The sequence below is a fragment of the Arabidopsis thaliana genome, chromosome 5 (genome assembly GCF_000001735.4).
Source record: "Arabidopsis thaliana chromosome 5, partial sequence".
Lineage (NCBI taxonomy): Eukaryota > Viridiplantae > Streptophyta > Magnoliopsida > Brassicales > Brassicaceae > Arabidopsis > Arabidopsis thaliana.
Window position 1 is genome coordinate 15,408,281 of NC_003076.8, and position 23,831 is coordinate 15,432,111.

Below are 23,831 nucleotides of genomic sequence, written 5' to 3' on the forward strand. Positions count from 1 at the left end.
ATGGTCAGAAAACTCATTCGATAACCCTACATTTGATGATCAAAGTGGCACGGAAGCTCGTTCGATCTACAAGTTTTGTGGTGAGGAGACTTCTCAGTTTTTCTTCTAGTGTGGTTGTACTTCAGGTAAATTCTTTTCAATACTTAGTGGAATTTTTCGCTAACTGTTTTGTGTAAATAAGGACGAGGCCTCCATAGCGTTCAGTGCTTTAACAATGCCGTATCCACTCTGCTAATCTTGGATTTCAAGAGGTATGACAGTTTGTGTTGTGATAGGAGCCTTCATTAAATTAAATAATTTCAACAATTTATTTATTTTTAGAACCAAAAGATTTTTCAAAAATTTTGATTATCAAAAAAAAATCCAACAGATTTTCTGTTAAAATGAAAATATATATTAGATTGTTTTTAAAAAAAATCATCTGCCGGAATTTGAATCTGGACATGCTTATTTTCAAAAAAACATTTTAGCTAATGTGCTAGTGCATATGTTTTTGCTAAGGTATGAATTTAAATTGGATATATAGATCAATTTATTTATTTTAAAACCAAAAAAAATTTAAAAAGAAACTTAGCGGGATATAAAATAAATATATATTAAATTTAAAAAAAAAAGATTTTCCGCTACGGGAATTTGAACCTGAAAATGCTGATTTTTAAAGAAAATTTAGCTAATGTGCTACATGAGATGTTTTTTTTGCTAAAGTATGAGTTTAAATTGGATATATACATCATTCAATTTATTTTTCTAATCTAGAATTTGCTTTCCTAGGACAAATATAGGTACTGAATTATTAAAGAACATATTTTTTGGTAAGATATAAGTGAGTTTTTATATAATTTTGATGATTTTAGGTAAGTTGATGTGATTTACTGTAAAGTCTTTTCAAATTCTATCTAAAACTATGAGATTTAGATTTCTGTATTTTTAACTAAAGAAGTCTTTTCAAATCCTTTCAAATCCTTCAAAATTAATAAGAATCAAATCCACTAACTATTTTCAGTAACAGTAAAAAGGTTGATTTTTAAATTTTTAATTTAATAACACTCAATTTCATTTAAAAATTTAAAATCCATAATTAAATAACATAAAATTTATAAATTTTACATAAATTATTAGATTGAATACACCGCTCTAAATATACACAATGTAAAAAGTCTGTTTAAGATCAATTATAGATTTAACTTAAATCTAAAGGCCCATAATACCGTCCTGTACATCATATAGTTATCTCAAGTTGTAATACTGTAATACCCGTTGGGCCCAGTGGCCCATTTATCAGATTTCAAATAACAGATCTCAACACTAGCATGGCTACACACGTGTCAGATTCAATGCATCAGTCATATCTTCAGCATCCAACACTTGTCAACCTTCCATTGGATCTCTTAACTCTACGCCTCGAAAACAGTTTTTATTTATTTATCATTCCATTTCTCATTGTATCTTCATCAGTCTCTTCTTATTCCATTTTTTCAAACCACTTGCAAAATTCGAATCAGATCTTCTCTTCAATCGAAAAAAAAGAAAGGTAAATCTCTCTCTCTCTAATCATCGTTCGTTTCGTAGTTTCTTCTTCTACGTGTAGATCTGATCTTTGATTGTATGTTTCTGGAGATCTCGATCTCATCGATTCTCTGTTCTTATCACTGATTCAGTGTGTTTGATATCTAAATCCGATTTGTGTGTAGGATGTTAAAATTTAGGTTTCGGTTTTGTTTCTGCTTTTGAACGATTTTGCTCTAGATTCGTTATCCGTGAAGAACATAGACGAGTATGTAGATCTTACTTCGGATTCGCGTTGAAGAATTTTCTCTAGATTCGTCACCTATGAAGAAGATTCATTGTGTTCTTAATCTAGATGATTAGGTTATTGTTTCGACTCATTTGTTTATGCCTATTTTCTCTATGTTCTTAATCGGTGAAGAAATGTATCAATGTGTGTATGTTTTGGGTTCTGATTTTGTAGGATTTGCTCTAGATTGTTGAATCGAAGATGTCGACAAGGGAAGAGAATGTTTACATGGCGAAATTAGCCGAACAAGCTGAACGTTACGAAGAAATGGTTGAATTCATGGAGAAAGTTGCGAAAACTGTTGATGTTGAGGAACTTTCAGTTGAAGAGAGGAATCTTCTCTCTGTTGCTTACAAGAACGTGATTGGAGCGAGAAGAGCTTCGTGGAGAATCATTTCTTCGATTGAGCAGAAAGAAGAGAGCAAAGGGAACGAAGATCATGTTGCTATTATCAAGGATTACAGAGGAAAGATTGAATCCGAGCTTAGCAAAATCTGTGATGGGATTTTGAATGTTCTTGAAGCTCATCTTATTCCTTCTGCTTCACCAGCTGAATCTAAAGTGTTTTATCTTAAGATGAAGGGTGATTATCATAGGTATCTTGCTGAGTTTAAGGCTGGTGCTGAAAGGAAAGAAGCTGCTGAAAGCACTTTGGTTGCTTACAAGTCTGCTTCCGTAAGTCATTCTTTACAACGTTTTTGAATGTTGTTTTCTTTTGTGGGTATGATTGATTTTGTTGTTGTGATAATGCAGGACATTGCCACTGCTGAGTTAGCTCCTACTCACCCGATAAGGCTTGGTCTTGCACTCAACTTCTCTGTGTTTTACTATGAAATCCTCAACTCGCCTGATCGTGCTTGCAGCCTCGCAAAGCAGGTTTGTGTAGTACACCTGATTTTCACTTTTTGCTTCGTGTGTTATTATTATCTCAGTGAATGAAACAGCTATTTTGGGTTTGTGCAGGCGTTTGATGATGCAATCGCTGAGTTAGATACATTGGGTGAGGAATCATACAAGGACAGTACACTGATTATGCAGCTTCTTAGAGACAATCTCACTCTCTGGACTTCAGATATGACTGTAAGTATTAACAACACAATATACGTTGATCACTAAGTTATGTTGTTGACATGATGGTTTCTTTTTTGGTGAATAGGACGAAGCAGGAGATGAGATTAAGGAGGCATCAAAGCCCGATGGTGCCGAGTAAACCCGAAGAAGAGGAAGAGTCATTTTATAATGGTAGAAAACTTTCATGTGATAATCTGAGTGAGGGATAGCTCAGGATTCTTATAAGAGACACAGTTTTATTGTTGTTTGTTTGTTTTGAAACTACTTGCGATTTATCATTCCTCCTTTAGCTTCCTCAATATTTCCTATTCTCCTTTCTAATGAAATCAAAACTTGGTTATTTCTGATATGGTAGTTGTCTTTATTTTCTATTTTTTTGGTTATTGATTTGATCAACTAAAAAAGTGTGATAACTTTCTCAAATTGATTAATTAATGTACGAAAACACTTGCTGCAAATGGATCACTTCCATGACATTATACTTTGATATAATATATTACAAGAAATAAAAGGTAACTAAAGTAGAGAAAACAAGAAACCATATTTATAACAAAATATTTCATTTCAAACAATGGTAAAAGATCTCAGATAACATAGGAGACAGACAAGTTACTACTAATAAAGGAGAGAACCACACCAAAATCCTAATCTTGTTAATTAACACTTCCAATAAGTTACTGAAACTCAAAATCACTGAATAAGCTAGTGAACAAGTGAAGAGCTACTCTGTGTCAAGTGCAAAGCAGAGGACTCCACGGCACCTGAAAGTCCAAAGGCTGATCTTGTCGCCGACTTTTAAGCTGCTACTTTTGACGACATCATTCCAACCCCAATTCAAAGTGTAATTCAATGTTCCATGTCCAGAGTCCTTCTCCATCGCCCATATCTTGAAACGCAAACCCCACTTTTGAAATCTTTGGTTCACAAGAACCGTTCCCACACCAATATTCTCGTCGTCTTCTTCATCATTGTCTTCGTCTTTCTGCATAGCTCTACACTCCGCAGGAGTCAGGAAATCGTTTCTGATTAGCTTCTGGAAAGGCATTAAGAGACGACTAAGGTTTGAGTTGACATCACTCTTAAACAGAGTCCTCTCAAATATCAGCCTCGGGGTTTCAGCATCAGCGTTCATGTATCTCATCACTTGGAAAATCCACTCAGGCATCTCTGTACACAACCTTGGCAAAGGAGAAACCTTAACTTTCTTGACTTTACCACTCTTCCTCTGCTCCACGGCACGCCTCTTGCGGTTTGTCTTCCCTGTTAGGCATGAAGACGGAGACGAAGATTGGTAATTAGGGTTTGGTACGTCTTTTGTCTCTGTCGAAGGTTCAAGACAAGGAAGGTTCAGGAGCGATGAAGAAGAAGTAGAAGCTCCATTAAGATTATCAAAGAGTTTCTTTTCACTCTCGTCATCATAATCTTCATCGTAGACAATCTTGGATTTACCTTTCTTTAAACGTTGTTCTTCATCACACACCATAGGTTCATCAAAACAAGGGTTTTGTAGGTTGTCTGTCTCAAAATCAGTAGGGATTAGGTTAAGATCGGGAAGCGATGACGAACAAGTAGAAGCCCCATTAGGGTTTTGTTGTGTGTATCTTCTCTTCGCCAAAGACGATTTGATTTTCCTCGGGAAAAGATAGAAGAAACTCATCTTGCACTTGGATTCTTCTCGTTTCTCTGCAAGAAGACGACTACGTTGTTCTTCTTCCTCCGCAACCATAACCGTCACATACGCCAGTAAACTTAAACCCGACGACATATTCTTCCCCGAATCCGTGAGATGATTATCGTGATACATAATACTACTCATCGTGATTGAATCGAAAGACTGGAAAGTTTCTGAGAGCGACGACGTGAGGAACAAGAAACTTGTATATAGAGAGACGAGAAACTGATCGACGATTAGAAAAGAAGTACCTTCTCTTGCCTTATATATACTTTACAATAGGGTTTCAGGTTTCTTTGTTTTCCTATTTCTCCATTGAGTTTAGTTGTTTAATTACTGTCATTAGTAACTAATTATAGCCGTTGTGATCAAGTGTTTCCTTTTTCACAAGTGTGAGAGATAGTGAATTTTTAGGAAGTTTCCTTTCCTTTCAAATTTCAATAGCTTTGCTTCACTTTTTTGTATTTGATGTATTATTATATTTTTTGGGCACTTGCCGACTTTGATATAAATTAAATAAAATGCAGAAAACAGTGGAGTCTCAAAAAAATTCAGATCTTTAGAAAAACAAAACCAATATTGTTGTCGATTGAATCGAAAATAGTTTCGAGTATCCATTTATCATCAAAAAAAAAAAAAAAACAATTCCTTGAATAATTTTTATGTTTTTTGAATTTTATTGGATGTACGTACATAATCATTTCAACAAAATTGCATAAAAATAGTTGATGCAAAACCAAATATGGGGAGAAAATTCAAATAGTTTTCTCAATTTGAGGTAACTACGAAATTGCCCCACATCCTTTAGTAATTACGAATTGGACCTAAAACTATAGATAATTACGATTTTTTCCCTCGAATAATAACGAAATTGCCTCAGTTATTTCGTTATTTGTTAATGCACCCCACATCTCTCGGTAATTACAAAATTTCTGCAAATCTTCCAAAATGAAATTTCTGGTAATTTCTTATTTGGTAAACTACGAATGAACAACAAAGAACAATGAATTGGTAAAATACACATTTTGGAATACTCAATCTCTCATATTATTGCTTATCCACAATCAAATCACACAATTGTAACAATGAACAACAAAGAACAATGAATCAACAAGAACAAATGAAATTAGAATCTTCGCTCACATCCCTCAGATTATAATCGCACCCTTCACAGTCTCATAGCGAATGAATCAACATGCCTTGCTCTGTAACCGCTCCTCATATTTATAGATGCCTCTGATACTTGCTTATTTCACAAGCTTCCCTCTGTTTCCTCACGTGCCTTGCACACACACTCTTATCATGCATTCGCAGTCATTAAACAGTGTCATAGTTATTCTTTATGGTTACAAGTGTGGGGTTGGTGACTGATGAAGACAACTGATCTTATTCATCTACTTCTTGGAGCTGGAGTTGGAGAAATTCGAGAAGAATGAACAAATTACGACAAGGTACATTGAGAAAATCTCCGGTGAAGCATAAAAGCACAACTTATACGTAATATTTCTATATTTGCTTTTGGAGACAGAACATGTGTCAGTAATCGTTGGTTTAGACTTCTAGGTCTGGTTTGGGGTTTGGTACAGATGGTTTTATGGCTGCAAATGTCTTATGTTGTTGAACGCCCACAAGATGCTCGATGAAATGCCGAAGAGAGTGGCTTGTTTGTAAAATTGCAGTTTTTTGGTGGTATATGGATGAGAAGCAGATGATAGTGAGTAGAGTTTTGTTACTTGGGGGTAGAAAATTCTCTTCGCCATGAGATAGACTATTAGAGTTAAGCGGGTAAAAACCCGGACTCGTTTTGTGAGACAAAAGAACCTGAAAAAGTTCTCACTTTGACTATTCTTGCTTCTATCAAGCCATTGCAATTGTTCTTGGAAAAGTGAAACACACACTCTCGTTGTCTCATCTTGCTGTGAATTATCATTCTTATCTGCTGAGTTCAAGACTGGATTAAGCATGATTCTTGAAGATAGGAGTGTGACTGAGATAATATGCATTCACTGGAAACCATGGTCTACTTTTCAAAGGTAATGTCTCTGTTCTTTCAATTTGAGACAGAACAAAAGGAAAGAAGTAGATATTAAGTTAAGTGTGGTAGCTTGAGAAATGGGAACAAATGGTTAGATTTGTAGGACTGGAAATCTTTATGCTAGAAAGAAATAGGGGTAGTATTGGACATAACTCTCAAAAGGAAAGGAGAAGGGACATTGTGTTTGATTCAAAGCTAAGACAAGGCTGCATTTGTGTCACTCAAAGGAGAATAGGAATTACCTCTGACAGAGTTTGAAAGAAAAACTCTACAAGTATCAGAATGTTTAAGATCGTTCCTGGAGTACATTCAGTCATTCAGATGAAAAGACGGAGAAACGGAGCTGTGGCGGGAATGTAACTAGTAAAGTACTTTCTTGAGGATTCGGCAGTGCTCAAGAAGTTTATGCTGCGTTTGGGTTGTGAGAGAATGAACAAAGAGTCTATCATTTTAATGGAACTATTGAGGTTAAGGAGATATACTATGCTTATTGTATAGTCATTGTTGAACTTGCTGAGACTGATAATGATACATAGGTGTTTCTACACTTAAATGTGCAATTTCCATTTAGGAAAGTTTAGTATTGGGATTTGATGTATATATTCTTACCAGAACCAGTTCTCCAACTTAGGAAATTTATTTGTAATAATCTGAGTGACGCTCAGTATTCTTCCAAGGACAATTTGACAACTACTTGCTATGGATTCCTCCTTTAGGTTCCTCAAAAGTTCATGTTCTCCATGTAATGAAATCAAAACTTGCTTTTTCTCTGACATTTTTGATTGTTTTGGTTCTAAATTTGATCAAACTGACTGCATCGAGCATTTCGGAGGAATAGTACACAAAACATTAGCAGGAATAGATCATTTCCATCATTACAACAGGTTTAGAGGAGAGATCTGAGACAACACAAAGGTATATTGAACAATGCAGTAAGTAAAGTAGACAAAACAAGAAACCATATTTATGACCAAATGTGTTCATTTCAAACAATGGTAAAGGTCTGAAACAACAGAGGAGACGGACAAGTTAATACTACTACTACTAATCCTAACAATAGAGGAGAGAACCAGTTACTATACTAAAAAGCCAAAAACCTCAAGAATCACTTGAAATTTGTTAAATGAGACCTCAAGAGACAAATGAAACATATCAGAGAGCTACCTACCATGTGTCAAGAGCAAAGCAGAGGACTCCACGGCACCTGAAAGTCCAAAGACCGATATTGTCGCCGGCTTTTAAGCTGTTACCTTTGACGACATCATTCCAGTCCCAATTCAAAATGTAATTCAAGGTTCCATGTCCAGAGTCCTTCTCCATCCCCCATATCTTGAAACGCAAACCCCACATTTTAAATCTTTGGTTCACAAGAATCGTTCCCGCACCAATATCTTCGTCGTCTTTGTCTTCGTCTTCCTGCTTGGCTTGACACACAAGAATCGTTCCCACACTAATATCTTCGTCGTCTTTGTCTTTGTCTTCCTGCATGGCTCGACACTCCTCTGGCGTCAAGAAGTCGTTTCTGATTAGCTTCTGGAATGGGATTAAGAGACGGCTGAGGTTAGAGTTGACATCACTCTTGAACAGAGTCCTTTCAAAGATCAGCTTCGGGGTTTCAGCATCAGCGTTCATGTGTCCCATCGCTTGGAAAACCCACTCAGGCGTCTCTGTAGACAACCTTGGCAAAGGAGAAACCTTTACTTTCTTGACTTTACCACTCTTCCTCTGTTCCACGGCACGCCTCTTGCGACTTGTGTCGTTCTCCGTTAGGCATGAAGACGGAGAAGAAGATTGGTAATTAGGGTTTGGTAGAACTTTCGTCTCTGTCTTCTCTGACTCAACCGTGTTGTAATCCAAGAATAACGAAGCCTCATAACAACGAAGGTTTAAGAACGATGAAGAAGATGAAGCCCCATTGAGAGTTTCAAACTTTTGTTGTTGTTGGCTGTGTCCTACAAATTTCATCAGGTTCTTCTCGAAAAGTCTCTTCTCGCTGTCTTCGTCCGCTTCCTCCTCTTCTTCCCATATAATCCTGGATTTGCCTTTCTTCACACGTTGTTCTTCATCACACACCAAACGCTCAATAAAACTAGGGTTTTGTTTGGTTTCAGTCTCGTAATCAATGGGGATTTGGTTAAGATCAGGAAGCGACGAAGAAGAAGTAGAAACACCATTAGGTTTTTGTTGTCTCTTTACCAAAGACGACCTTTTTTTCCTCGGGACATGAGATAAGAATCTCTTCTCGCTATCGTCTTCTTCAGAGACAGTCTTCTTCTGACTCTTTGAATCTTCTCTTTTCTCTGCAAGTAGACGACGACGTTGTTCTTCTTCCTCCGCAGCCATAACCACAGTTTCCGCCAGTAAACACAGCCTCGACCACATATCCTTCCCTGAATCCATTGTGATTGAACAAAAAAAACTCAAAAGTTCTTAGAATGATGACGTAAGGATCAAGGAGATTAGAGTTATAGAGAGAGGCTAAGCGAGAACGAGAATTAAAACTGCCTTCTGTTGCCTTATATACTTACATTAGGTTCTAGGTCTTTTTGTTTTTTCCATTTTTTTTGTGTTTAGTGGTTTGATTACTGTGATTAGCAACTAATTATTGTGATTAGCAACTAATTATAGCCGTTGTGATCAAGTTAACATTGTAATTAACATTGTAATTATGAAGTAATATTGTAATTATGAAGTAACTGAGAAGTTTCGTTTCTTTTTTTTTGTATTTAATTTTATTATTTGATATATATATATATATATATATTGTTAACTTGATTTCAGTTAAATACAAAAACTGAAGGTATATTATTAAACAAAATGTGAGAAGAATTCAATATAATAGTTTTTCTCATTTTCCTATACCATAAACCAAAAGAAGTAAAGAACTCTCTCTCGTTTACCAATACTCAAATTCATCTTTTCCACTACATAAACACACACAAACACAAGCCTTATTATATAGTTTGATGTCTTGATGATGATACACTAAATGAGAGAATACACAACATCATCGTACGTTGGGAAGTCCAATGGACCGTCCCCAATCAGTAGCAGAGAAGTCACAATAACCGCGACGAAGATTGTGAAAAGCAGAAACGATTTACACGGGTCAGCGCTGTTTTGTTTCTCTGGTCCAACCGTCACAATCCCTTCTTGCCTTTCACTTCCGCCGCTACCAAGTTGTAGCACCGGACAAGTGAAAAACCCGTATACAATCCCTGCTATAAGTGCTCCCAGATTTGTCCTGTCATGACTTATTGGTTAGAAGAAAAACACAATATCCTTGGTTAACATGTTATTGCTTACGTATAGTCTATGTTGTAGATCTTTGGTCGATTGAATAAAGTAAGAGTTAAGCAGTTTGAAACCTATCAATCTTGTTTATGATCCATTGATCCTACTACTTATCAAACCAAAGATCATAGGACAATTCAAAGAACCATATGTGCAGATGGGTGTCATGATTCTTTATAATGAACTGAACCTAAGAAGAGGCTGCTTACGTAGAAACAACTAGCTGAAGAAATAATAAAGAATGCTGAACAAGAAACAACTAGCTGAAGAAATATTGATGGATATTGGAAACTTACCAGTCATCAATTGGACCGAAATGGCTTAATATGAGACCAAATCCTGTCATTATAATGGCCTTCTGAAACAAGTCCTCATATTCGTTGCTTTTGATCATCTCTTTGTTCTGATTTTGGTCAACGAGCCAAGCTCCTATTAACGCAAATGCTGGTCCCTGCACCCACCCATATACACGAAGACGATTGAGAACAGAATGTATGGTGCAGTTTGGTAATATCACATGGGAAAGATTAGTGAAACTTACAGTTCCTCCAACTGTAGGATCTGCTGTATGCAGAAAGCTCATGAAATTTCCAGAGACTCCTCCGAGAATGTAAATGAGACAAAACGTGAATAATCCATAGTCACGGCAGACTTTTGGTCCAAAAGTAAGCAGAGCCCAGGAGCTAAGGGCTACATGAGGAATTCCAGAGTGCTGCAGATGTAAAATGGAAGTGTTTCATTGACGAAAAGGGGATATTACATGAAACCAAGTCATCAAGAGTGCTAAATGTGACATGCAAAAAGATGCAACGGAATGAGGAACTAAAGCAATATATACTTATGATATTAACAATGTTGTTGTCAGGTATTTAAAATCTCTAGCTGTTTTGGTCAAGTGTGTTTTTAAAACAGTAAAGAATGGGAACACAGACCCAATTTGTTGGTCTTGTACCAGAAACATGGGTGTGACCAGCCTCCACCATTCTCCAGCAAGGATTAGATCATTTATCTTTGCTCCATATAACAAAGGGAGTGATAAGAGTCCCATATTGTTGTTCCTAACTGGCGCTGCCGCCTCAAACAAGCAGACACCAACATTGATGGATGCTAATATGCTCCTGCAATTTTAATGGAGAGAAATATATTTCTAAGCATCAATAAGAAGAACATGTGTGGCATTGCATCTAAAACGAACAAGAAGTGATTAAGAGTTTTTACACAGCATAGAAGTTCAATGTATCTTCTGCTTGATCTTCATCATCAAACTGCTGGAAAGGACTATTATTGTTTTCAATACCAGTCTTTCTCAATTTGCTTGCTACTGAACCGCCTTCTGATTTTACCACGTCCAAGGTGGACGAGACTAAACCTTTAGATTTTGCATCTGACAAACAGCAAAATAAGTGAACATTAACAAGAGGAAAAAGCCAGAAAAATCAAGCAACAAGACACCAAAAACAAGAATACCTTTTTGGAGTTTGTCAAGATAAGCACTCAAAGAATCCAACTCTTCATTCACATTGAGTTCAGCTTTGCGATCAATATCATCTCCTGTTGAGATAGAAGGCTTCTCATCATCGTTTTGAAGTTTCCCAAAGTAAGAATCCAACAGTTTAAGTCTCTGTTTGGTAATCTTGTTCTCTGATGACGCTCTAACTAAACATAACCTTCTTCTTGGTGAACGACAATACGGGATTGATTTCATATAACTCTTCATCCTACAATCCCTGCCAAGCGTGGTTGCTTCAGCCATTGTTCTATGTTTCAGACCAGACGAAAAACGTCTTAAACCATTTGAATCAAACAATACTTCTCCTTTACAAGGGACTTCATGGTGAAGAGGAAACAGTGCCATCTTCAGGTCCTGTCCATTTCAGAGAAACATGTCATCATCAAATCTCATCATTCACCACCAAACCCCAAAGAAGATTATACAAAAACATGTGAATGATTTTGATAAAAACACAAACTTTAGAGACGCACTTAACAAGTTAGTCCTAAGATAATCAAAGAAGCTATTTGGGATTAAACCCATTTCACAACCGAAAAGAACAAACAGAGATACGATTCACGAAAAGCTTTAAATTAAGTAATCTCATTGAGGCATTTAACCAAACAACAAAAGGGCATAACGTTTTCAAGAATCCAATAACGAAACGAGTATCAAAATCACTTCTTTGAAGTGAGACATTTGTCTTCTTCCTCACCGTTTGCGTGAGACTTTTCAATTTACGAAGTACAGAGACGAGTATCAACACAATTGGGAAGAAGAATTAGAATTTGAGAAAGTGATAAGATTTTACCTTTGAACGAAGAAACCTGATCCTAATCTTGAAGATTGAAGATTTGTGGTTGCGAGGATTAGGAAAAATTGGAGTTCGAATAACGAAGCAGTGACTTGTGAAAATTACGTTTAGGAACAGAACATAAAGCGACTAAGGAAACAATATTTTTTATTTAATGGTTCAAATTTCGTCGTGTTGGATATTTTATTGTTGACAAAACAAAAGAAGAGATATTTTATTCTTGAACATTACTGACTCACAAGTACAACTCAAGAATTGACCATTTTATTTGCTTTTTCTTTTCTGTTTTTGATCAAATTGGTTTGCTTTTTCTAATTTAATGTTCTGATGAATATGAATAGCATAAATATTTTTTTTTGACTAAGGGCTTGACTCGTTTAAACGCAGCGGATACGGTTGTTGTTGCGAGAGTTTGCTTTATCCCTGTGATTTAATTTATAAACTTCAAATCTACCAATATTTTAGTATGCAAAATGTTATTGTGCAACATACAATAATATGATGGTACGAACCTTTTGGGAAGTGGATGGAAAAAATACAGACTAACAATAAATTTAGGATGGTACGAAGTTGTATGCTCAATTACATATTACTAGTGAAATTTTTTAATCTATATTAATGCATATTAGTCCGCAATAGTGAATGATGAATTAAATACGGACTGATTCGATTTCAGTCAGATTTGCATCATACTACACAACTATTTATATTTTAGATTTGGTTAACCAACTTATAAAAACTTTAAATACTACACAACCATTTGTTTTTTAGATTTGGTTAACCAACTTATAAAAACTTAATTTATATAATCTTGTTGGTTTTTGTTAATTTTCACATAGTTGTCCAATTGTTCCCACACATCTCAGTATTGATATCCATCTTCTTATCTTCGTTAACCACCTACCAAATGTCACGTGGACGCTCCATTTCGGTTTCTATCCGGATTCGCGGTGGATTCTCCTCCCACCCCAATCATCGGTTCATTTCAGCATTTGGTTATATCCAAATTATTTTAACCGGTTTATACCGAAACTACTCGAACCAGACAATCTTTGATTGGTAGAAAGAGAGCCACGTAGGATTATCTCTTCTAATGGCAAATTAACCAAAAACGTAACTGAAGATCAAAAGAGAAAGAGAGAAAAAAGACGATGAGAGCTCTAACATGGACGGCAATGTCGCCGCCGGTGATGTCACGGACGGCGACTTCTACGGTTAACTTACGACGTATCAGCCTACGGAGAGATCGCGTCTGTGTTAGAGCCACGGCTTCGTCTAGCGCCACGGTTTCCGGCGGAGGAGTAGTAGAGGCGGTAGAATTGGCAGAGATAGGAGAAAGAAGCAAGAAATGGAAGTGGAAAGGAGAATATTCTGTTAACTACTTTGTCAAAGATTCGCCGGAGGAAGTTACTCCGGCGAGTCAAACTGTTCTTTTGGTTCATGGCTTTGGTGCTTCTATTCCTCACTGGCGAAGGTATTAATCATTCATCATTCATGTTTTAAGAGTAAATGTATGAATCTTGTTGAGATAGTGTTTTTTTTTAGTTAAGTATCAATAAATTGTTGTATGTGGAAGATTTTTATGTATAGGCATTGCTTTTAACAAGAACGAATGAAACTACTTTTGCAGGAACATAAATGCTTTGTCTAAAAACCATACAGTGTATGCAATTGATCTTCTCGGGTTTGGTGCTTCGGATAAGCCACCTGGTTTTAGCTATACCATGGAGTCATGGGCTGAGGTAAACAATCTTTGAAATACTCTGGCATGTTTTTGTTGTTTAAAGAAGTGTTTTGGTTTGGTTTGGTTTGATTTGATTTATTTTGGTGTAGTTGATACTCAACTTCTTGGAGGAAGTGGTTCAGAAACCGACTATTTTGATTGGAAACTCTGTTGGAAGCCTTGCTTGTGTCATCGCTGCCTCAGGTCTAAACCCTTTTCACTATTTGAGTTTGTTTCTACGTCTAATGATATAAACTTCGATTACTTGAGCTAAAGATGTCACAAGTATATGAATCTTAGGTACTAAGTTTCTCATATATTTGGAAAAAAAAACAGAATCACGAGGAGATCTGGTCAAAGGTCTTGTTCTATTGAATTGTGCTGGTGGTATGAACAACAAAGCTGTCTTTGATGACTGGAGAATCAAGCTACTGATGCCTTTACTCTTACTTATCGACTTCTTACTCAAGCAAAGAGGAATTGCTTCTGCACTCTTCAACCGTGTTAAAGACAGGTATGTCCTTATTCACTTTTTCCCTGACTTTGAAACGATTTATTCGAGAGCTCTAACGCATTGACGAATATACGAAACGCAGGGAAAATCTGAAGAACATCTTGACAAATGTTTACGGGAACAAGGACAATGTAGATGACACCCTTGTAGAGGTATTGTCATTATTACTCACTCTCAATGACAAAGAACAATGAAAGTTTTATTCACTTTTTATGTGAAAATGTTATGTTAGATCATTGCTGGACCAGCAAATACCGAAGGTGCACTAGATGCTTTTGTTTCAATCTTAACGGGTCCTCCTGGACCAAATCCGATTAAGCTGATACCGGAAATAACCAAACCGGTTCTTGTCTTATGGGGAGATCAAGATGGACTAACCCCTCTTGATGGTCCAGTAGGTAAGTACTTCACTTCCCTTCCGGATCAGTTACCTAACTTCAACCTCTATGTTCTACAAGGCGTTGGACATTGCCCGCAAGATGATCGTCCGGATCTTGTCCATGAGCGTCTCCTTCCATGGCTGGCTCAACTTTCTTCCACCTAGTTTCGATTTGTTTAGCCGTGTACACTTGTTTATAAATGTAAAACAAATCTATCTAATTGGAAAAAGACAGATTCAAAATGATATTTCTTGACACATTTTGTGGTGTCTGAATGTAAGTTGTAAAGAAGTCATGGTGGTAGTAACTTGGTAAAGGAGTTTGTTTTTGGAATAAACGCAAATTACATGGTTTGTAACTGAATACCAAATGTCAAAGCCAAAAATATACTAAACTAAAAGATAGGCTTATTTAGTCAAAGCTCAATGCTATTGACTTGGTAGTCATTTTTGGTAAAAGAATCGTTACAAATGTAGAAAGTGACTAGTTAGGTTGATGAATGATTGATGGTCCTATACAATTGATAATTTGCTACTTTTGTTGGTAGGCAAGTAAAAGACACTTAATGAGCTGCTAGAAGCTATTTTTGGCCACAAAATCTACAAATTTGTTTGGTTGTTGAATCTTTAAAAGGACATTCATGCTGCAATATCATCAACATAGTGAAGATGATAATTTTCAAACTTGAAATTCAAAAGTGTATATATATGAATATGATGATTGAATATTGATTATCAGTGTGAATGAAAAACCATTGTTATAAATTTTCAGTTTTCATCAAAAAAATGATGCCAAAGAAGAAGAGTAAACAAAACAAGACAAAAAGAGTTAAATGGAGTGGTCCAATAAAAATAAAAATAAAGAAGACAAAACAAATTTGTATTAAAATGGTTAGATGTCGTTGGGTGCCGGGAAGTCTTCGTTGGAGTCTATTATTTAAATGCTTCACCGATCTCTCATTACTCTCTAGTCAATATCCCAAAATCCCTAATTCATATCTTTGAAACTGATAAAGATAACAAAGAAATGGCCTCTCAATTGCTTTTACCTCCAAACCAATTCACTAAATCAGTCTCACCTCAAGTTTTCATTACTGGTAAGTTCACTGTTGATCTCTTGATTCTTTTGTCAAAACTTTATTCTTGATTTGATTGCTTCAAAGTTGAATATTTGATGTCTTGTGTGTTTTATTTTGATTTGATTAGGTGATTGTCAAGGATTTAGTGACTTAACTCTGAAAAGAAAATCAAACCAAGCTACAAGAGTTTCAAATGGATCTAGCTTAAGAGTAAAAGCAGCTTTGAGATCTACTCACAACAAATCAGTGGTTGAGATTCCAAAACAATGGTATAATCTTGTTGCTGATCTTTCAGTCAAGCCTCCTCCACCGTTGCATCCAAAGACTTTCGAACCGATAAAACCCGAAGATTTGGCTCATCTTTTCCCCAATGAGTTGATTAAACAAGAAGCTACACAAGAGAGGTTTATTGATATCCCTGAGGAAGTTCTTGAAATCTATAAGCTTTGGCGTCCAACTCCTCTAATCAGGTTCTTGATTTTTTTATTTAGTTTTCTTATTTTGATTGTTTTTTTGTGTGTTTTCTTTTATATTTATAATTTAGCCATAGATGATTTAAAGATAATAAAAAGGATTTGTTTCTGTTTTTCATAATCAAGATTTTGAATATTAGCTGAAGTGTCATCAGTCTTAGTATTAGTTTAGCCAAATTTCATATCAGATTATTTATTTTGCTTTGATTATAGAGCAAAGAGATTAGAGAAGCTTCTTCAAACACCGGCAAGGATTTACTTCAAGTATGAAGGTGGTAGCCCAGCTGGTTCACACAAACCAAACACAGCGGTTCCACAAGCTTATTACAATGCGAAAGAAGGCGTCAAGAACGTTGTGACGGAAACCGGTGCTGGTCAATGGGGAAGTTCTTTAGCCTTTGCTTCTAGTCTATTTGGTCTCGACTGCGAAGTAAGCATAAATATTAGAATTTTGCTTTGGTATCTTGAAAAATGTAATGTTTTGATTATAAGTGACATTGTTTCTTTTATACTTTTCAAAACATTATAGGTATGGCAAGTAGCCAACTCTTACCATACAAAGCCATATCGCCGGTTAATGATGCAAACTTGGGGTGCAAAGGTTCATCCGTCGCCATCGGATCTCACTGAGGCGGGTAGAAGAATCCTCGAATCCGATCCATCAAGTCCGGGAAGTTTAGGCATTGCGATATCAGAAGCGGTTGAAGTTGCAGCGAGAAACGAGGATACAAAATACTGCCTAGGGAGTGTATTGAACCATGTGTTGTTACACCAAACAATTATTGGAGAAGAATGCATTCAACAAATGGAGAATTTTGGTGAAACACCTGACCTGATCATAGGGTGTACTGGTGGAGGATCAAATTTTGCTGGTTTGAGTTTTCCTTTTATCCGGGAGAAACTCAAAGGCAAAATCAACCCTGTTATAAGAGCGGTTGAGCCATCTGCTTGTCCTTCCTTGACCAAAGGGGTTTATGCTTATGATTTTGGCGATACGGCTGGATTGACTCCTTTGATGAAGATGCATACTTTGGGACATGACTTCATTCCTGATCCTATCCATGCCGGTAATAAAATAAGCTTTAAACTAACTATCTTAAACAAAACGCTTCTTGATTCTCAATATTCTGTTTTCTTGATTTCTTGGATCTTTGGTTCTTGATTCTTGAAACCTGAATCTTTTATTTTTGGCTTAATTTTGTTGTATTATACGTCTATGGTTGTTGGCAGGTGGATTAAGGTACCATGGGATGGCACCATTGATCTCACATGTTTATGAACAAGGATTCATGGAAGCAATTTCAATTCCTCAAATTGAGTGTTTCCAAGGTGGTTCTTCGATCGCTGAAATTCCTCAAATCTCATTTAACTTTTGCATTTGATTGTAATACAAACTTTTCATGTTTAATTGTCTTTCAGGTGCTATTCAGTTTGCAAGAACAGAAGGGATCATACCCGCACCAGAACCGACCCACGCCATTGCTGCAACCATAAGAGAGGCTCTCCGATGTAAAGAGACGGGAGAAGCAAAAGTGATACTAATGGCGATGTGTGGACATGGCCATTTCGACCTTACTTCTTACGACAAGTATTTAAAAGGCGAGTTGGTGGATTTATCATTCAGCGAAGAGAAGATACGAGAGTCTTTGTCCAAGGTTCCTCATGTTGTTTAAGCTCGAATGGCCCCATAACCACGGGAAACCAATGTCCCATGTTCCAAACTAGACGTGAGACAGAAGTTAGGTTTAATCTTGGCTTTTGAAATGAAGAGTGAGAGAGAGGACAACTTCAAAACATGAACAAAATTATCTCTTGAAATAAGAATAAAAAAGGCATTTACAGAAACACCACATTTTGGGGTTAGGTCTCTATTTTTCACTCTATATATGGAGAAATCTTTGCAAGATATGAAGCTCGACGATAAGTCGATGATGAACCTTTAATTCTTCCAAAACCATCAACACTTGCTGAAGAAGCATCAGAACTTAAGTTTTAGAAAACAAAATTATATTACGTGATAGTACTGTCGAAAGACATACAACATAGGAAGACGCAACACGTAGAAGTGAGTTGAAGATGCGATGTCATTAAAACATGACTTATAACATGAGATTATCGGAAGACACACACGCCACACATTAAAATGAGAAAACACATGTAGTAGAGTAAAAAAAAGGGTACGAGATCCTTAAGAAACAAATTTAAAACCATTGGGTAGAACATGGACCCCAAGTTGATGAAGCATGTTACTGGATTTTCCATGGAACCCAACGATCTGGTGATTATCCTTGTGAAGCACGAAGCTTGGTAATGTACCGAATCCAAAGTACGGAGAGTCTTTTTTGTTGGTCTTGAACCTAAGCATGGTTATACCTCCGATTTTATCATCATAAGTACCCTCCACTGATGTGATACGTTCAAGAGGATCCAACTCGAACTGCAAAACAAGAAAAAGAAATACATTGAGAATGATAATAAGTTGACCAAGTACTATATATTACGGAAATTGTATCAGTGACCTCTTGGTCTTCAGATATCGTGGTCTTGTTGCCATGATCATCTCCGATGACAACACGAGTGCTTTTGTAGTACATAAACTTGACAAAGCCTACAACATTTTCGTTTAGTCCAATGTAGATCTTTCTTACACTGTTGAAAGTACCACCATCATCCCAAGAAGCTCCTCCACACCACCTTGTGCTTTTAGTTTCTCCACATCAGGAGTAGGAGGAATCGGGCGATAATATGCTCCAAGAGAATTAAGAGTATTCCCAACACTATTATATCCATGGAACCCAACAAGAGGACTACCATTCTTCTCCAGCACAAATTTTCTACTACTAGCTGATCCAAATGTTGGAGAGCTTCTCTTTTTTGATGTTTTGAATGTCAATGACGTAATCCACGTGATGTTAACACTTTTCGGAGCTGCTAAGGTCCCCTCCACAGACGTGATAAATTCATTTGGATAATCAAGCACAAACTGCAATCACAAAATGTTTTGTATAAGCGCCTCAAGAACCCATATTTAAATATTCATTGTCGATGAATTTTTACGTAATAAAGTTTAAAGAATCATGACCTCCTTCTCATTTTTAACATCACGTCGATACGGTGTCTTTTCCACTTTTCCGCCATTATCGTACTCAAACCTGACAGTATATATTTCGTTACCTATACCATCGACGAACACCTTTCTAACTCCGTCATAATTACAACCATCATCCCAAGACATTCCTCTACAATCACCTTGGCATTCCAATTTGTTAGGAGTGGCCCTACTGAAATATGCTCCAAGAGAGTTTAGACTTTTGTCGGCATATCCATGAAACCCAATGATCTTATTTCCATTGGATGCAAGTAAAAACTTCCTGCCCTTTTTATACCCCATCATAACAGGATTGTTGAGGTTAGTTTGGAAATGAAGCCCTTGAATGGTTTCAGAAGCATCATCGTAGTAACCTTCAACATATACTAGATATTCGTTCTTTGACTGGTTAATCTCCATCTGAAAATTTGATAAAGCGTTTACTACAAGATTTAATAATATATATACTCAAATAAATGAACCTATAGTTATAATTAATAGCTACGTACCTTCTGTAAAAAACCATCACCACCAGAGTCACCATGGATTAATCCAGTTTCTAGTTTTCCATTCTTGATATAGTCAACTTTGATGTACAGTATGCCTTCAAAACCACCTAGCACTTGGATCTTTGATACATTGTCATGGTCGAATCCATCCTCCCACTTCTTGCCTCCCATACCACCTTTCACTTCCAATCTCGTAGGAGTAATGGAAGTGAAGTAAGCTCCAAGAGAGTATATATGTACATTATCAGATCCATGAAACCCAATGATCTTCTTTCCTTTGACGGCTAGCGTAAACATGGTACACTCATAACTATACCCCATCAGTTCAGAGGTCCTGAAATTGGTTTTGAATTGAATTGCTTGCAAACCATAAGACTTTTTGTTGTAGTAAGCGTCAACAGATTCAAGATGTTCATCTTGTAGATGGTTTATCTCAAACTGCAAAAATAGTGAGAATAAAAATACCACAGAGTCAGCATTATATATCAACATCACCTCAAATTAAATAAGTTAGGGAATAGAGTAAACCTCTATTAATCAATACTCTATAAATTAATATACACAATAAATTAACAAATCATGTTGTACCACTGTGAATATTAACAAAACTCGATAAAATAATAATACTTTTCAAAAATCTTATATAAAAATATGGTCCTAATAACACATAAATTAATAATCATATATATATATATATATATATATATATATAAAATAATATATAATATATGGTTTATGGTATGTTAAACATTGAATTTTTGTTAGGGTTTGTGTATCAAACAATTGTTACGTTATGTTTATAATAATCGTAATAAAAAGTAGTCATAATTTTTTTATTAGTTTCGAAATGCTTAATATGCATCAGTTTCATTTTAATAGTTTTATAGACTTTAAAAATACGATAGTTGATAAATTTATACATATATAAATTATCTAAATGAATTCAACTATAGTCTTTGGGATTCATTCTCAAAGGAGTTTTTTGAAATATTAAATTTTCAAATACAATACTACACAAATATAAGATATCAAAATTATTAATTTTATGTGTATCCAATTCTCTCAATTAACATTTTTCTTAAATTTTAAAAAAAAACTTAAAGTAAATATCTCTATAAATTAATATTTATTAATATTTTGGTTCCGAGTCCCGACATTATTAATTTATAGAGGTTTTACTTATATTGATCTTCTAAGAGATGAACGTAAATTTCTAATATGGACTTAAATGGGTGATTGGTTGGGCTGTAACTCTAGAATTTTTGCTGTAGAGATTTTGCTGTAGCTGTGTTGGTTGTAGCTGTAACTGTTATTGCTGTAAAATTATTGCTGTAAGTTTTGAACTTTAAATATTTATAAAAAATGGATTAATAAATATAATAATTGTAATAAGAGTTTATTTTTATAGTAAATAAAATCCCTTGTATTACTAATTTAAATATATATATTATGCTGATATAAAAATAAAAAAAATCCTATGAATTCTTAATAAAATAAATCTAAATTTTACATATTCCATAGATTAATTTTGTTATATATTTATGTTGATAATTTAATTTTTTGTATTTATCTAATGAATTAAAATTTCTACAGCCAAGAAAATAGGGCTTTGAGAAATTACTCTACTACAGCCTTAAAAAAAAAATAAAAAAAATTTGGACTGTAAGTTTAAAAATAAAGGTATAACACGATTGGTTTGTAATCAACGCTTTAAAAAAAAATAAGGTTGTAAGTCAGACTTAAAGCCCAACCAATCATGCACTAAATGAGTCTAAATTAGTATTGTTCAATCCGGAGCTGGAAAGGATCTAGCCCTTGAATTTTCTATTATATATAAAATTCGTATAAATGTTAACCATACATTTTTTTACCTTTAAGAATAGTTTACCCTATTTTAAAAGTAAATTAAAAGCAAATAAAAATAGCAAAAACTAAAACTTTTCTTTTGGGTATTTGCGAATATTAAAATTTCTATGTGATTTTGGCCGCGTAGACATACCGTTTGTGTGAAACCATAGTTAAAGAAACCATGGATTGATCCATCTTTTGGATTTCCACTCTTCACATAGTTGAAATAAAAGGATCCTATGCCTTGGGGACCCCCTTTTACGTATATCTTTGTTACGTCATCATGGTCAGAACCATCATCCCACAGACGACGTTCATCTAACTTGATTCCTTTCGCTCCCAACTTTATGATCATCTTGAACTAATATCAATCTTCAGCTGGGTATGAAGGTGTATTGTTTTTCCTATTCAGTAATCTGCATCAGTACCACATGCATGTGTTCCTTAAGTTGGGAAGAACCAACACAATATCTAAACTAGAAGGAAGAAAAACCAATTGATTATACTACCATGGATTAGTTAACATAAAGGGATATTTAAATTTCTACAACTTTAAATATATAGCTCATTACGTTTACAGTGATAGATTTGATAAGATCTCACTTAAGGTTAAAGTTAAAACATTAGTGCGAATAAAGAGTAAGCATGCTTATGGGAGAGAGAGAAAAGGGCTGACCTCTGAAGATGAACAGACTTCCGTAAGTTTAGCGATGGACTTGTGTTTTTCATATATACAAGTTTTGGTCATTTTTCAAAAATGGATATTGATATTATTATATATGAGGCTGCTGGTTGCAAGATTAAATATTAAATTTGTGAAAATATAAACTAATTGTTAAATAATTATTCAAAGACGACCAAAAGTACGTCTTCCACAAACAAACGATTATTTAAGACGACCTTGCATGATTGCATCTCATCGACAGCGTAGACTTTGTTTTTTATGATGACAAACCTACTCGTAAAACTTAACAAACAAAAGTAATATTTCAACCCGAACATTTTTCTATCGACATAATAGAATAGATTTTTTAGACCTAGACTCCAATTAAAACAGGGGTCGTTTCTATATTAAAAAACATTTAACTTTTTATTTTACAAATTTTTTTTACTAAAATCAAAAAAGTTATATATTCTATCTTGTATATATATAAAAAAAACATTGCGATTTTTTTTGTTTTTTACGCTTTATTGCGAGAATTTTTCTTAATAATTTTAATTAGAAACATTAACAATATATTACACAATAAAAGTTTAAAAAAAATAAGACTAAAAAGTATATTAAAACTTCTATAGCTTTTTTAAATATACGCAATAACAATTTTGATTTTTGCCAACAAAAATATAATTATTTTTTATCATGCAATTTTAGACCAAATCAGAGTCATATACTCATATTTTATAAAGTATATCTCATGGACCATTACCTCCTAGTCTTTGTTGATCGGTTATGTCATGGGGCGAGACAATAATTTACGCCTGCCGGATTAATAAAATAGAAATGGATTATACATTGCTTTTTTTTTCCAACTCTTTATAGTTTATTACTTTATTTGTTTATTATTATGTGAGAAATTGCCATCGCCAAGATTGAAAAATTAAATGAGCAATCTTGCAATTGTTTTTTTTTATTTTTGTTTTTTTCTATCAATCTAACCACTTGTTATCAGTATTCTGAAATGCAGTTGGTTGATGTGGTCTAAAAAGTAGAAGATGCTTCCAAATATGGAAAAAAACAATGTTTGGAATTATATTAAAACAGTAACACTAAATTTTCTAAGTAGAAACGTACGAAAATTACTTTTTACTGTATAAATAGAGCTGTCAAATGGTCCGTCCAAAGATCATTGGGCGTGTCCGTACAGACAGTTTTTTTTATGGGCCAAGTTGGACGGTCCATAATGGACAATGGTCTGAAAATGTCCATGCCCAATAAAGACCATGTCCATAATGATCAGCCCATTTTATTATTGTTATTATTGATAAATCAAAAATCATGATTTTAAAGAAAAATTCAAAAATTGTATTTTTCCGCAAAAATTGTA

General features: G+C 35.0%; 7 protein-coding genes, 2 long non-coding RNA genes and 1 other non-coding gene across 16 annotated transcripts; 5 read left to right on the plus strand and 5 right to left on the minus strand.

Annotated features, from left to right (window-relative positions):
- Positions 1–41: 41 nt before the first annotated feature.
- On the minus strand, positions 42–270 carry AT5G05755. Its single transcript, NR_142862.1, has one exon. It is a non-coding gene; the product is annotated as an other RNA (long non-coding RNA).
- A 1,133-nt stretch (positions 271–1,403) lies between these two features.
- Positions 1,404–3,321, plus strand: GRF3 (general regulatory factor 3). 3 transcript variants are annotated; one of them, NM_001344251.1, is made up of 6 exons: positions 1,417–1,531; positions 1,692–1,869; positions 1,970–2,470; positions 2,549–2,671; positions 2,759–2,879; positions 2,959–3,236. In NM_001344251.1, the coding sequence occupies exons 3-6, from the start codon at positions 1,997–1,999 to the stop codon at positions 3,003–3,005; spliced, it is 765 nt and encodes a 254-aa protein (NP_001318697.1). In that variant the 5' UTR covers positions 1,417–1,531; positions 1,692–1,869; positions 1,970–1,996; the 3' UTR covers positions 3,006–3,236. The 3 variants fall into 3 exon arrangements, with proteins under 3 accessions (NP_568557.1, NP_001318697.1, NP_001332624.1); NM_123209.4 differs by lacking the exon at positions 1,692–1,869 and having other exon boundaries at positions 1,404–1,531; positions 2,759–2,875; positions 2,952–3,321; NM_001344252.1 differs by having other exon boundaries at positions 1,417–1,869.
- A 70-nt stretch (positions 3,322–3,391) lies between these two features.
- Positions 3,392–4,852, minus strand: AT5G38490 (B3 domain protein (DUF313)). Its single transcript, NM_123210.2, has one exon. The coding sequence runs from the start codon at positions 4,680–4,682 to the stop codon at positions 3,588–3,590; it is 1,095 nt and encodes a 364-aa protein (NP_198665.1). The 5' UTR covers positions 4,683–4,852; the 3' UTR covers positions 3,392–3,587.
- Positions 4,853–5,433: 581 nt separating this feature from the next.
- AT5G05765 lies at positions 5,434–5,828 on the plus strand. The gene has a single exon (NR_142863.1). It is a non-coding gene; the product is annotated as an other RNA (long non-coding RNA).
- A 208-nt stretch (positions 5,829–6,036) lies between these two features.
- Positions 6,037–7,261, plus strand: AT5G05775. Its single transcript, NR_144253.1, has one exon. It is a non-coding gene; the product is annotated as an uncharacterized misc_RNA (transcript).
- A 476-nt stretch (positions 7,262–7,737) lies between these two features.
- On the minus strand, positions 7,738–8,973 carry AT5G38500 (B3 domain protein (DUF313); the record flags this gene model as incomplete). Its single annotated transcript, NM_123211.1, has 1 exon — positions 7,738–8,973. The coding sequence occupies one exon, from the start codon at positions 8,971–8,973 to the stop codon at positions 7,738–7,740; it is 1,236 nt and encodes a 411-aa protein (NP_198666.1).
- Positions 8,974–9,355: 382 nt separating this feature from the next.
- On the minus strand, positions 9,356–12,358 carry AT5G38510 (Rhomboid-related intramembrane serine protease family protein). Of its 3 annotated transcripts, none has more exons than NM_001085212.2 (7): positions 12,075–12,192; positions 11,335–11,731; positions 11,086–11,251; positions 10,820–10,985; positions 10,409–10,579; positions 10,164–10,318; positions 9,356–9,817 (listed from the first exon to the last, which is right to left on the minus strand). In NM_001085212.2, exons 2-7 carry the CDS (start codon positions 11,720–11,722, stop codon positions 9,559–9,561), a joined length of 1,305 nt encoding a protein of 434 aa, NP_001078681.1. In that variant the 5' UTR covers positions 11,723–11,731; positions 12,075–12,192; the 3' UTR covers positions 9,356–9,558. The 3 variants fall into 3 exon arrangements, with proteins under 3 accessions (NP_001078681.1, NP_198667.1, NP_001330612.1); NM_123212.3 differs by having other exon boundaries at positions 9,360–9,817; positions 12,171–12,358; NM_001344253.1 differs by lacking the exon at positions 12,075–12,192 and having other exon boundaries at positions 9,387–9,817; positions 11,335–11,829.
- Positions 12,359–13,008: 650 nt separating this feature from the next.
- On the plus strand, positions 13,009–15,151 carry AT5G38520 (alpha/beta-Hydrolases superfamily protein). Of its 2 annotated transcripts, none has more exons than NM_123213.4 (6): positions 13,009–13,647; positions 13,804–13,915; positions 14,007–14,100; positions 14,233–14,410; positions 14,493–14,562; positions 14,643–15,151. In NM_123213.4, exons 1-6 carry the CDS (start codon positions 13,325–13,327, stop codon positions 14,952–14,954), a joined length of 1,089 nt encoding a protein of 362 aa, NP_198668.1. In that variant the 5' UTR covers positions 13,009–13,324; the 3' UTR covers positions 14,955–15,151. The 2 variants fall into 2 exon arrangements, with proteins under 2 accessions (NP_198668.1, NP_001078682.1); NM_001085213.1 differs by having other exon boundaries at positions 13,293–13,647; positions 14,197–14,410.
- A 548-nt stretch (positions 15,152–15,699) lies between these two features.
- On the plus strand, positions 15,700–18,296 carry TSBtype2 (tryptophan synthase beta type 2). The gene is made up of 6 exons (NM_123214.5): positions 15,700–15,886; positions 15,996–16,338; positions 16,555–16,771; positions 16,871–17,408; positions 17,572–17,670; positions 17,761–18,296. The coding sequence occupies exons 1-6, from the start codon at positions 15,817–15,819 to the stop codon at positions 18,012–18,014; spliced, it is 1,521 nt and encodes a 506-aa protein (NP_198669.1). The 5' UTR covers positions 15,700–15,816; the 3' UTR covers positions 18,015–18,296.
- On the minus strand, positions 18,276–22,514 carry AT5G38540 (Mannose-binding lectin superfamily protein). 2 transcript variants are annotated; one of them, NM_001344255.1, is made up of 6 exons: positions 22,463–22,514; positions 21,938–22,202; positions 19,939–20,376; positions 19,424–19,849; positions 18,861–19,324; positions 18,332–18,778 (listed from the first exon to the last, which is right to left on the minus strand). In NM_001344255.1, the coding sequence occupies exons 2-5, from the start codon at positions 22,139–22,141 to the stop codon at positions 18,986–18,988; spliced, it is 1,407 nt and encodes a 468-aa protein (NP_001332276.1). In that variant the 5' UTR covers positions 22,142–22,202; positions 22,463–22,514; the 3' UTR covers positions 18,332–18,778; positions 18,861–18,985. The 2 variants fall into 2 exon arrangements, with proteins under 2 accessions (NP_001318698.1, NP_001332276.1); NM_001344254.1 differs by lacking the exon at positions 22,463–22,514 and having other exon boundaries at positions 18,276–18,778; positions 21,938–22,279.
- Between the last annotated feature and the right edge of the window lie 1,317 nt (positions 22,515–23,831).

Coding starts and splice junctions, on each gene's coding strand:
- AT5G38490 (NM_123210.2), bottom strand. CDS start 4,682: ATGAGTAGTATTATGTATCACGATAATCATCTCACGGATTCGGGGAAG.
- AT5G38510 (NM_001085212.2), bottom strand. CDS start 11,722: ATGGCACTGTTTCCTCTTCACCATGAAGTCCCTTGTAAAGGAGAAGTA. Junction 10,319..10,408: donor ATCCTACAGTTGGAGGAACT/GTAAGTTTCACT, acceptor GGGTGGGTGCAG/GGACCAGCATTTGCGTTAAT. Junction 9,818..10,163: donor TTCGGTCCAATTGATGACTG/GTAAGTTTCCAA, acceptor AAGTCATGACAG/GACAAATCTGGGAGCACTTA.
- AT5G38540 (NM_001344254.1), bottom strand. CDS start 22,141: ATGATCATAAAGTTGGGAGCGAAAGGAATCAAGTTAGATGAACGTCGT. Junction 20,377..21,937: donor ACTATGGTTTCACACAAACG/GTATGTCTACGC, acceptor CTATTTTTGCAG/TTTGAGATAAACCATCTACA. Junction 19,325..19,423: donor ATGTTAAAAATGAGAAGGAG/GTCATGATTCTT, acceptor TTGTGATTGCAG/TTTGTGCTTGATTATCCAAA.
- GRF3 (NM_123209.4), top strand. CDS start 1,997: ATGTCGACAAGGGAAGAGAATGTTTACATGGCGAAATTAGCCGAACAA. Junction 2,471..2,548: donor TTGCTTACAAGTCTGCTTCC/GTAAGTCATTCT, acceptor GTGATAATGCAG/GACATTGCCACTGCTGAGTT. Junction 2,876..2,951: donor TCTGGACTTCAGATATGACT/GTAAGTATTAAC, acceptor TTTGGTGAATAG/GACGAAGCAGGAGATGAGAT.
- TSBtype2 (NM_123214.5), top strand. CDS start 15,817: ATGGCCTCTCAATTGCTTTTACCTCCAAACCAATTCACTAAATCAGTC. Junction 17,409..17,571: donor TCCTGATCCTATCCATGCCG/GTAATAAAATAA, acceptor GGTTGTTGGCAG/GTGGATTAAGGTACCATGGG. Junction 17,671..17,760: donor TCAAATTGAGTGTTTCCAAG/GTGGTTCTTCGA, acceptor ATTGTCTTTCAG/GTGCTATTCAGTTTGCAAGA.
- AT5G38520 (NM_001085213.1), top strand. CDS start 13,325: ATGAGAGCTCTAACATGGACGGCAATGTCGCCGCCGGTGATGTCACGG. Junction 13,648..13,803: donor TCTATTCCTCACTGGCGAAG/GTATTAATCATT, acceptor CTACTTTTGCAG/GAACATAAATGCTTTGTCTA. Junction 14,411..14,492: donor TTCAACCGTGTTAAAGACAG/GTATGTCCTTAT, acceptor TACGAAACGCAG/GGAAAATCTGAAGAACATCT.